The sequence below is a fragment of the Hippocampus bargibanti genome, linkage group LG08, assembly GCF_051943395.1.
Source record: "Hippocampus bargibanti isolate YZ-2025 linkage group LG08, ASM5194339v1, whole genome shotgun sequence".
Lineage (NCBI taxonomy): Eukaryota > Metazoa > Chordata > Actinopteri > Syngnathiformes > Syngnathidae > Hippocampus > Hippocampus bargibanti.
Window position 1 is genome coordinate 9,426,178 of NC_142741.1, and position 12,728 is coordinate 9,438,905.

General features: G+C 42.6%; 1 protein-coding gene across 1 annotated transcript in view; it reads left to right on the top strand.

The window, feature by feature from the left end:
- Positions 1-8,439, top strand: part of LOC148894524 (uncharacterized) — a 37,014-nt gene extending 28,575 nt beyond the window's left edge. Inside the window, exons 4-5 of the mRNA XM_089002140.1 lie at positions 1,273-7,179; positions 7,825-8,439. Coding sequence (XP_088858266.1) covers positions 1,273-3,420 — 2,148 coding nt within the window. The 3' untranslated portion in view covers positions 3,421-7,179; positions 7,825-8,439. The remainder of the gene's footprint in view (positions 1-1,272; positions 7,180-7,824) is intronic.
- Positions 8,440-12,728: the final 4,289 nt, after the last annotated feature.

Genomic DNA, 12,728 nt, shown 5'->3' on the forward strand with positions numbered 1-12,728 from the left:
TAAGTCTGAAATCTAGCCTCAGACTGAAAAAAAGCAAAAGAGGAGGGGGTTGAATTTTTTTTCGCCAGCCAAGGGAGCAAAGGGGTGCGTGTGTGTGTGTGTGTGTGTGTGTTTAGTGCGTGTGCATGCGTGTGTGGCAGCAGCTTGGACGAGCAATAAATTAGAAGGGGCTGTCTCTGTCTTACCCTTGGAAGTTTCAGGAAAAGTTCTTTTCTCTTGCAATTTGTGATCTTTTGAGATAGTTTAGTGTAGTTCGCAAGATATATTTCTTTCTTTCTTTTTTGCGAACATCTTTGGCAGTTGTGGGAAAAGCAATGGTCCAAGCGTGTTCGAAAACCACAACCCATCGCGATACTTAATTTATGATTAAACATTCCCTGACACTGAGATTTATTGTGAAAGATGGATGCAAACTTGTGGATTTGATGGCACTCTGAATGTTGAGTCTCTTAAGGAAATATGGCTGCGATTAAAAATGAAAGAATATTCTGCTGCTGGCAGAGCTCTGGAAATAATTTGTGCAGAACTTCATGCTTGCGAGAAATGGTTAGAACAAGCACGTAAGAGAGAAAATGACCTTTTAGATAAGCATTCTAGGAAAAATGAAAAAGCTATGTCTTCAAAGATGGCCTCTGATAATGAATCTCCTCCGCTTAGCTGTGTCCGGCGCCACCAGGTCTGGACATTAGGGATATATAAATGGGGCCGATACGACCAGTCAGACTTTAGTTCGCTGACGAAGCCTCTTGGATAGGAGGCGAAACGTCCGAAACCTTCACTTTTGTACAGATGACGGCTGAAGAAACCTTCTCATCGATGGACCACTCCTGTACGACTGAGAGCTTACACAGACGTATTGCTGCCAACTTTGGGAGAGACATCCTTCTGCTGGTACGTAACTTAGAAAAGGCCACCTTTAAATTAGCTGATTTAAAGAACCACCTCAGATTCAATCTTAGATGTAGACAGAGCCGGTTAATTCCTAAATGCTTGAAGCAAGCACCCCTGGAACCCGGATACTTAGCCGATAAAATGCAACAAAATTATACTAGGAAAATTCTAAATTTGCGAATTAGGAGACTTAACATAGAGATAAAAAACAAACAGTCAGAAATAGAAACTTATTATCAGCGATTACAAACTAATCTTACCCACAAAATCTATCAGGAAGTGTGTGAATTTACTAAATCCGGTTATATGAGGCACCACAGCAAAACCAAAGAGAGACAAAAGGGTAAATTTCAAAAATTACTTTTACTGAAACAATCTCAGCTACTGGTAAACACGCGTAAAATTAGGTATGAACAGTTTGCAAGGGAGAATTGGATCAAAAATTTGTCAGACAGAGATCTCTCAGAGACAGAAAAGGCGGTACTTACCAAAGGTTTAAATTTCTCAGTGACTCCTAAAACTATACCTACAATAGATTATATCACAGCTACTGAATCGGCTATTAAAAATAACAAACTTTCGTATGCAGAGGCAGATGATCTACGCATTAAAATATCAGCTCTTCTCAGTAGTGCCAAACTTCCTCCGTCCAACATAACATTAGAAGAGAGAAAGGCGTTAACTACTCTACAAAAAGACAAAAATATTACTATTTTGCCAGCAGACAAGGGCAGATGCACAGTGCTGCTCAACACATTGGATTATGAAGACAAAATAAATAGGTTAATCAGTGATTCTAACACGTATGAGCAACTAAAAAGGGACCCTTCCAATAGATACAAGAAAGAAATGATTGACTGTCTCCAAAAGCTAGAGAAAGGAAAACATATAGACAAACAGATGTATTTTAGATTATACCCGGGAGAGGCCACGCCATGTATCTATGGCCTGCCAAAAATACATAAAGAAGGGTTCCCCCTCCGACCCATTGTTTGTAGCATTGACTCCTCTACATACAATGTAGCCAAATATTTAAAAACTATTTTAGCTCCGTTGGTTGGTAACACAGAATACCACGTAGAGAACACCACAGGGTTTGTAGAGAGGATCAAAGACCTCATATTGGAACCTGAGGAAACTTTGGCATCATACGATGTGACTTCTCTCTTTACATCTGTCCCAACCCCAGCAGCAGTCTCAGTGGTGAGGACGAGGCTGCTGGCGGATGTTTCTCTGCATGAAAGAACCAAACTGAAACCGGATCACATCTGCCAATTATTAGAAATCTGCCTTAATACTACGTATTTTCAATTTCGGGAAAAATTTTATAAACAAATCCATGGTTGTGCTATGGGCTCACCAGTTTCACCCATAGTGGCTAATCTTTACATGGAAGAGATGGAGAAACAGGCCCTCACATCCTTCCCAGGGACAAAACCTAGACACTGGTTTAGATATGTGGACGATACTTTTGTCATAATTAAGAAACAAGAAATTCAATCCTTCACAGATCATCTCAACTCTGTAGACTTCAACATTAAATTTACTCGGGAGGACATTCAAGAGAACCAACTAGCCTTCTTGGATTGTAAAGTAATTATAAAAGAGGACAGAGCGCTAAAAACAGAAGTCTTTAGGAAGGCTACGCACACTGACCAATACTTACTTTTTGACTCTAACCACCCTTTACAACATAAACTAGGAGTTATCAGAACCCTCCAGCATAGGGCTAAACTAATACCAACTAGCACTGAAGGTAGAGAAAAGGAGTCAAAACATATCAGGAGAGCACTCACTAACTGTGGGTACCCTCAGTGGTCATTCAACAAATGTCAGAAAGAAAGAATAGCGAACGAAACCAATAATTCTCAAGATTCTAAAAGGAGAGGAGTAGCAGTACCGTACATTGCAGGAGTTTCTGAAAAATTACAAAGAGTCCTTTGGCAACATAAAATTCCTACTTATTTCAAACCGATAAACACGTTAAGGCAAAAATTAGTGCATCCAAAAGATAGGCTACCAAATGAAAAACAAAGTAATGTAGTTTATTCCATACATTGTAAGAATGAAAATTGTAAAGAGCAGTACATTGGGGAGACTCAACAAATTCTCAAAAAAAGACTTTATCAACATCGCAGGGATAATACTAGTGGGCCTCAATCGGCAGTATATTTGCACCTAAAAGCTAGCAACCACTCATTTGACGACAATGAGGTTAAAATCTTAGCGAAAGAACATAGATGGTTTGAAAGGTGGGTAAAAGAGGCGATTCTTATAAAACAACAAAATCCTTCATTAAACCGGTCTGGTGGTGTGAGGTTCAATTTGGATCGTTCATACAATAGCCTGCTCAGGCAAAACAGGTTAGGCAACTTTCGCAATGCTGATGAGGGTCGTTATGCTGATGAGGTGATACCGGGGGGAGTGGGTGTAATAGGCCAATCGTTAGTCAGGAATGTAGGAACAATCAGTGGGGCCACAGGGGGGGGTCCCGCGCCCCCCCAACCTGAGAGTAGGGACCTATCATAGCTGTGTCCGGCGCCACCAGGTCTGGACATTAGGGATATATAAATGGGGCCGATACGACCAGTCAGACTTTAGTTCGCTGACGAAGCCTCTTGGATAGGAGGCGAAACGTCCGAAACCTTCACTTTTGTACAGATGACGGCTGAAGAAACCTTCTCATCGATCTCCTCCGCTTGCAAAGACAAAGGAGCATGTGGTCTTGAAATCGACATTACTAGGGGAGACAAACTTTAATCACAGCAAGAAGGGGGGGCGTTCTGTGGGCTGGGGCCAGAGGGGTTCTGTGGGGTCAGAGGTCAGAGGGGGATTTTTGCGCAGATCTTCTCCTCCTTCTTGCGGCTACCCTCTCTGCCCCCATCCCTCCCTCTCACCCTTTGCTGCTTGTGGAAAACCAGATGTGCTTTCAAAAAAAAGGAGCAGAGTGAGGCACTCACTTCTCCTATTAGGCGGAATCAGTCATAACCCCAATTTTTTTTTCACAGGAAATGTCTTCATGATTTGCTGACTTTAAACATCCTGAGACTTCTGAGATTCTTTTGTACGTTGACGACATCTTAAAACAAGACTGTATGAAACGCTTTGTTCCAATATCTAGAGAGTCCGGGTAACAAAGCGTGTTTGGAAAAGTTACAGTTTTGCCAAAAAGAAGTTGGGTTTCTAGGATACCTTTGGTCAGGACGAGCGCTGACAACCAACATATTACAGGTAATTTTGCAGGTACCCAGACCGAAGCTGAGAAAACAGATGATGACATTTTGGGGACTTTGTAATTACTGCAAAACTTGGATTCCGCATGATGCACAAGTCACCCAACCATTATTGACACACATTTACTGTTGGGGTAATTCGCCATACAAACATCTCTAAACATCGCTCTGTAATCTTTGTTTACATTTTAAACTTCCTGATACATCATATCCTGCCTTCCTTTATATGATGTCACATTTTCATTACGTCACATCCTGTCGCGTCATATAAATACGCCGTATAAATACTCCTGCAGCCCGTTTTTTTTCTCTCTCTCTCTCCATGCTCCCTCCACGGCCGACACCACGATGCCTTCCCGCTCTCCCAAATTAAATCAACTTTCTGTTCAAGACCTGGCTCCCTGATGATTTAACCATCCATATCCATCAACACCCGTAGAAGCAATGAACCAAGAGCGAACGATAAAAATAATCCAACATTTTGGCGCCGAAATGCCCGGGTCCTAGCTGATGGCTTCTGGAGGGGAGGTGGTGTGTCTCTTTTTCCTTTGCGAGTGTTCGAGTGGGCAGCCCCTCCCTTCTGGTGTGCGTCTCTCAGGAATGATTCATGGGTGAGTGCCGCTAGCATGCTGCTATGTTGGGTGAATGAATGTGGAATTCTTTGTGGCCAGAAGGATTTCTATGCGCGTAATCCACGTATCGAGGGCTAGTAACGCGACTTTATTGGAAGTTATCATCTGATTATAGCCCGGTTCAAATTATGGGTTCTGCTTCTGGGTTGCCCACAAAAGACGGGGGGTTGTTCCCTCTGTGATGCCTGCTTGTTGAGTGGCGATATTGTGGATTACCGTAATTTCAATTCATTCATCATCATTCCTTTCGTCACTTTGCTGCTGTGAAATGTAAATTTCTCCACTGTGAGACTAATAAAGGCATATCCAATCCAATCCAATCCAACACTAGCATGTGATCAACAATGCTAGCCGTTGCTACGGGGTTTCCCAGGGAGTTTCATTGTCCAGGGGCAGAGGGTGGTCGGCTGGAGGAGGGGGGCGTTGGGGGGAGCAGTCTTTGTGTGTTTTTTTGTCTTCCCTTTTCGTGTTTTGTCTTTCATCTTTTTGTGCATGCATTGTGTGTTTTTATGTATTGTTGTGTATGTACGCGTGTTGTCTAAACTTCGCTAAGGGGGAAAAAAGAGGGGGTGGGTGGTCTGCCCGCAAAGAATGCGGACAGACCACCTCCCCATCCTTCTTTCTCTACCCGTAGGAGGGGGGTGGGTGGTCTGCCGGCAAGGAATGCGGACAGACCACCTCCATTCATCCTCTTTCTTTCTCTACCCGTAAGAGAGGGGTAGGGGGTGAATTCACAGCCACATTCTGAGATCGGCAAATTGATTCATTCGAGAATAAGTTAATAAACGAAAATAAAATTAATAAAGGGTTGCGTTAACATTCATAAACATGTTGTGTATAAAAGACATTCTTCCTGCCGAATGTGATTCTGCCGCGAGGCCTCTCTTCTCCACAGAACAGAGGCTGCCTTGTCGTTACAAGACGACTCGACCAGGTGCCATGGAGTCTGCTATCCTGTCTCATCCATGACCTATCCAACCATGCAGCGAGGAGACTTTCACCTGCGCTCGACGTCCTGACATAACACTGTTTCTTTTTTCCATAGCTTTTTGACGAATGCCGTCTTCTTGAAACAAAAACTGAATTAATAGACAAGCAAATTAGACTAAGTGAGCAAATAAATAAGACAGCGGACAAATGAATAGACTGAAGCCGAACTACAGTGAATTTGTAAAATTATCAGCGTTGAAATTGTGCCACATTGTTCTCAAGAGCGATTTGAACATTGGCCGTTTGCGTTTTAGAGTTATTTATGACTGCTGGGATCTGTTTGGGGCCCGCTGTGTGTCAAAAACTGGGGGATGGTGTTTAAGCAGTGAGACCATTGCATTCCTCAGGATAACAATCGTGTATGTTTTTGCTCGTTTTTTCCTCTATCACGATTCAATTGAGGAAATAAGGATATTTATCTCAAATTGAACTGAAATCAGCAAGATAGATGTTGCTAGATTCGATGATAAATGTTTATGATTAATTCACTCTTTTGAAGCTACATGCCCTTTTCCATGAAAGACAAATTGTTTTGAAATCCTGATTTGGGCAAATGCGAAATGAAATGGAAATTGTATAAAATCAAAGAGTGAAATTATAAAATAGTAGGATTAGTTTTGTTAGACAAAGCTAAACCTTGTTCTGCATATGGCTTGATTAGGGCATTTGCAACAAGCCAGAGTTATTTACGATGCCTCTTATCAAGGGTTTTTGTCAGCACAGAGCTTCAAAGAGGGGTTTAACACCCAAAGGTCCATATTCCAATGTGTTGACCTCTCAGCCCATAAAGCCCATATTGAGAATAGTTTTGATTTCCAAAAGCATAATGTGTGGCATTTATTGTAATGCATGACAATTTTTATTGCACATATTTCTCATTCAACCATCTGGCGAGCAACGAATTGTTACAATTAGGCTTGATTGAATGAAAAGTATTCAACGTTGGAGATGCGATGGAGGAACGTTTATTAAGACAGCATGCAGATGCTAATTTATCATGCCTGCCTTTGCGTCCAGTGATGACATTTGTCATTTCTAAAGTAATTTATAGTTACGACTAAAAGTGCAGGATAACCTGCCAAGATTGATATGATTGCGAATTATTATTATTATGAATTGGTTGCAGTGCACATTAAAGTAATTGACTGCAGTGCTCATTAAAGTAATTTCTCGCCGGTAAGAATGAAATTGGCTTATGAGTTGAGTGGGCACCGATGTCAGTCAGAGATTCAGGCGGAATCAGATATATTGTGTAGGGCTTCCCCGCTAACCAGCTTCTTTCAGAATTGGGAGAAGGAGATCCTTCAGAAGGGGAGGACTCCTGCGGAATCCGTGCCAGGGTGGCCGCAGGTGAAGCTGGGTTGTGCGAATGGATGTCCTACGCAGGAGCGAAACTGACTGTCAACTGGTGCCCTCCAACTGAATGACAAAAGGCGAGTATGATGACCATTTACACAGATCGCCATAATGTTGACGACCATGTCAACTTGTGCAAATTGTAGAAGGCGGTCCTTCACGCATACAATTTGGCGACATGCAAATGTCCACCAAAAACACATTTTTGCAGAGATGATTTGCTTGAGTGCCAGAAAAGGAGTAACAGCAGGAGAAGCTGTGCTCAATGTACAAAATTTTTGTGATACACGCTACATGAATTGGTTCTCATGCAGGTGTTGAGAGACATGCCAAAATTTTGGACTAATGATTGACAAACAGTTTTATGCAAATTGATGATCTGTGCAATGTCAAAGACGGATCGTGTTCCGCGCAAACACATTCCCAATTGGCAAATTGAGACTTTTCATGTCTCAAATTTTCACTTTTGGTGGTGAGTGATGTTGGCTGCAGCGTCATTCCCCAAGAAAGTGGTGCCCTCCAGAAATGCAGACTCACTGACCAATAACATGTACTAATCAACTACCACCTAACAATAACAATGTCTGACATTTCTGTGAGAGAATGCATTGCAGAGGCTAAATGATGAGACAGATTTTGATAGGGAAAGAAACGCCAAGAAAGTGTGATGCGCAGAATGAAACCATCCTTTCGACATGTGACCTTCTTTTGTTCTCCACAAGACGGAGCTGCGGTCTGAAGAAGATGACGTGGGCCGCGCCAAAGTGGGATGGACCGGTTGCGGAGCTGCTAGCCGTCTTAGCAGCTACAAGCTTCATCTGGACTCGCGAGGACACCACACCGTTCGTAAAGAAGATTCCCGATGCACATCACTGGAGCCGACAGATCACACACCTTTTCCCATTCACCAGCTCATCCGTACCACACCCTGGGGCCTGCTTGCGACAAATGCTACAAACCATCCAGGATGCCATGAAGATTTGACTATTGTTGCTAGCGAATGACATGATTTTAATTTGAGATTGTTTCAATTGTGATTGTCCTATTTTGTGATTTTCTTTTTTCTTCTTTCTGTTCACCTCTACCGATGTTAAAAATGTTCGTCAGGGGGGAGATGTTGGGGTAATTCGCCATACAAACATCTCTAAACATCGCTCTGTAATCTTTGTTTACATTTCAAACTATCCTGCCTTCCTTTATATGATGTTGCATTTTCATTACGTCACATCCTGTCACGTCATATACTATGCGCCGTATAAATACTCCTGCAGCCCGTTTTTTCTCTCTCTCTCCCCATGCTCCCTCCACGGCCGACACCGCGATGCCTCCCCGCTCTTCCAAATTAAATCAACTTTCTGTTCAAGACCTGGCTCCCTGATGATTTAACCATCCATCTCCATCAACACCCGTAGAAGCAATGAACCTAGGGCAAACGATAAAAATAATCCAACATTTACCAAGACGAAATGTCACTGAAAGACCCTTTTCGGTGGACTGAAGAAGGCAACAAAGCCTTCACGCAATTAAAAGATCTGATAGCCAATACAAGCGTTTTGGGTATGCCTGACTATGACAAACCTTTTGTTCAAACAGTCGACTGCAAAGACAAATTCATGACTTCTGTCCTACTACAAAAACATAGAGAAAAACTGAGACCAGTTGCATTTTATTCTAAAAGACTTGATCCGGTAGCTTAACCCCTTCCAGCGTGTGTTAGAGCGGTGTGTGCTGCAGCGTTAGCAGTTCAGTCGTCAGCAGAACTCGTACTTTTTCATTCCACAACTGTGATGGTGCCACATTCAGTTGACTTATTAGTTACAGGGACGAAAATGACTTCCTTGTCACCAGCACGACACCTCTCTGTCATGAGGTGCAATAGCATTAACCCGGCGACACTTGTATCTCTACCTGTTGACGGAGAACCACATCCATGCGTTTACAGAATAAACAAGAACTGCAAGCCGCGACCGGACTTGAAAAACACACCCTTACCTGGCAGCATCCACCTGTACGTTGACGGCTCTGAATCTAAGTCGGATGCAGGGGGAACCCGGGTGGGTTATGCCGTTGTGACAGACGTCAAAACTATAGCTGACGGTTCATTGCCAACCACTTATTCATCACAAGCGGCAGAAATTGTTGCATTGACTGAAGCATGCAAATGGGCAACATAAAAAACAGTGACGATATTTACAGACAGCCAATATGCATTTTTCACACTTCACTGCTTTGCAGCGCAATGGCGATGTAGAGGCATGACTACATCGACAGGGAAGGGTTGAACATGCTGACTTATTGAGAGGGTTGTTAGATGCTATCCTCCTTCCAACAACTGTGGCTGTATGCAAATGTGCAGCCCACACAAAGGCTAAAGACAGGATTAACTTCGGCCACGCTAGAGCGGATGCCGCTGCAAAGAAAGCTGCTCTTACCACTCTCAATCTTATGAGTTTAGAGTCGCGTGAAACCATATTTACTGCGAAATATGTTGCCTATGGTTGCTCGTTTAAACCATGGTAGGTCACATGTATAAACAGGAGGGATGGTGTTTATAGCAGGAAAGAGATTCCATTTCGGCAAAGGTTTCAACTTACATGCAAAAAACCTTTGTCGAAATTGTTAAATTTGTCATAAACACAACCCACAAGGTAACATGCGACCAAAAAGAGGAACATTTCCACAGGAGTCACACCTCTTTGAAGTGATCCATATGGATTTCATTGAACTAAACACAAGTGGTCCTTATAAATACTGTTTAGTGCTAATTGATTCATTTAGCAAATAGGTAGAGATTGTGCCTTCAAAAAAATCGGATTCTTTTACAGTAGCAAAAGCATTATGCAAACATATTATTCCAGAACACGGTATACTGAGAATAATTTGGAGTGATAATAGACCACATTTCGTTAACTACAGTAAAGTCTCGTTATATCGATATCGGATATATCGATAGTCCCGGTTATATCGATACTATTTCTATGCACGCACGGAGAAAATTACATGCAAACAGGGTCGGATATATCGATAGTCCCGGTTATATCGATATTTTTTTGGACTCCCTTGGATATCAATATAACGAGACTTTACTGTATGTCATAACTCAAATTTCCAAGCATTTAGGTATTACACAAAAAAAAAACTGCGCTAGTTGAATGAATGAATGTGACAATTAAAAATAGACTTGAAAGATTGAAACAACAGGCAAACCATGGCCCGAATGTCTGTTTCTGGTAAAATTATAGATGAGAATAACACCCACTAATAACGGATTAACACCATTCGAGATATGGCATGGCAGACCATTCATCCTCCCATTATGGGAAGGTGAACCTTGGGCAGAAAATGAATCAGATTCAGGTGCTCGATGAGCAAAATGTTTGTGCCAAATGTTTACAACAAGAGAAGTACATTCCACATGTATACTGCCACAGTCCTCTTTGCTCCCACGGGAGAGGTTAAGACCAGGAGACAAGGTCCTGATCAAGACGATCATGCGAAAGACATGGTCGGCGCCGAAATGGGAGGGGCCATTTACAGTGCTGATCACAACGCCAACTGCCATAAAAATCGCGGAAGGGCCACCTGGGTGCACCAAAGTCATTGCAAGGTCGTTCACGGTGCCAAACCCGTACCCACAGAAGAAGCAAGTTTTGATCCTACTCACTAGCTATGTGCTGGGTCAACATTATCTTCCAGTATGGACTCGTGGGGGCCATCCAGATGACACACGTAAATCCCCCCTAGTCCTCCCGATTGCCAAACTCCACAATTATATATCTTACTATATATCCAGCTACATCAGATAAAGGCCAAAACATGGCACATCCTGTGGCCTACCTTCCCCTACATCCTGCATGCTACATGCTGCAGGAATAGTTTCGTAAATAGTAAATAGTTTGTAAATGCCAACTTGAAAGTGGATGAAATGCAGAACACCGAAATTGCAGCAATTAGGCAAATGGTGTTGCATAATAGAATGGTTTTAGACCTTTTGACAGCCCCACAAGGAGGTGTCTGTGCTATGGTGGGTGACTCTTGTTGTACGTATATACCCAAAGAAGCAAATTCTATAATGATTAATGGCTTTTCTGGTATCAGGGATCTCAGAGATGCTATGGCCAAGGATCGACGGCCTGATCACCCGTGGAGTCTTGGTATGCTCTTTGGGGGTCCTGGTACACGCCCTTACTTAGACTGTTCATAACTGTTGTGATCGTGCTTTTACTTATTTTCTTTGTCATTGGCTGTATTATGCCTTGTTTACGTACAATGGTGGTCTATATGATCAACAATTCCCATGTTAATGATGCAAAAAAAATTGTACCAACAGATACGTGAAGGGGACCCTGTGTTGTGATTTGGAATTGTATACCATGTCCAGAGTGTTGCTCCCGCCTATTTTTTCCTCGTCATGAACAGTGACGTGCAGTCAAGGGAGGCAGGTGAAGCCGTTCCTCACGTGGAAATATCAAATGAAAAAAAAAAAGTAAAACAGTAAAGTCTCATTATATCGATATTGTCGGGAGTCGGACTAAATGTCGATATAACCGTACTCTCGATATATCCGTCCTGCACCGAACTGCATAAAGGTAGGCGGGCAATACGTAAATGCGGGATCTTTGATATGGCATTTAATTTTATCATTGGGTTCATGGATTGTGTATCTAGAATGCTTTTTGTATAGTTGTGAAGTGAAAAGTAAACTTAGGAATAAAATAAAAATGTCTTTACACTTATTAATGACTATTTCCTTTCAAAAATGCAACCAATGCAAAATCCTCACGTTGTTCTATACCAGGGGTCGGGAACCTATGGCTCGCGAGCCTTCTATGTCTCTTTTGATGATTGCATATGGCTCGCCGATAAAACTAAAATATGTATTTACTTTTTCGTTTCGTCGTTTTTTTTTCGCCGTTCATTTCCCGTTGGGGCTGCAGTTGGCAGAAAGCGCAATTTTGATTGGATGACACTGACCTAGAATGGCCGAAAGCGCCATGTTGATTGGATGATAGTGGCCGTCATGTTGAAACAGGTAAACGCCCCTTTAACTGAGCCCAACGAGTGCACTTCAGCGTGAATACACCGGTGTGTGTGCGGGGAACCGCATCGAGTGGGAGTGAGCTGGGGGGTGACGCAGACTCCCTGGAAGTGTGACAGCGGGCGTCTGCGGAGGTCTTCAAGCCGGCTTTCGATCACCGAATCTCGGCCTGTTCCTTTTGAAATATTTTCAAAGTGTTTGAGCTGCAGCAAGACGGCGAGGAGAGAAAATGTTCTAATTTGCAATGAAAAAATACTATCGATGAAACAGTCGAATGTCAGTGACATTTTAACAAGCCCCATGTTAACGTTGGCATCGACATACTTCTGCAAGAAGTTGATTGCAGATAGCAAGTGTGGAAGCTTATGAGCCGTGTGCAGGCTAACTAGCAGTAACTTCGCCTCTGGACCGGGAAATTGAATTTCATTCCGATCGTTTTCCTGGAATTTTACCAAACACGAGGAACGGAAAACCATTCATGTTAACGGTGAGTACTATCACAAAGTTATTTTAAATAATGCATTCTATATTTTGTTGAAAAGTGTCCGCGCGTGCACGTATGCGCGTGCACGTATGCACGCGAGCGCT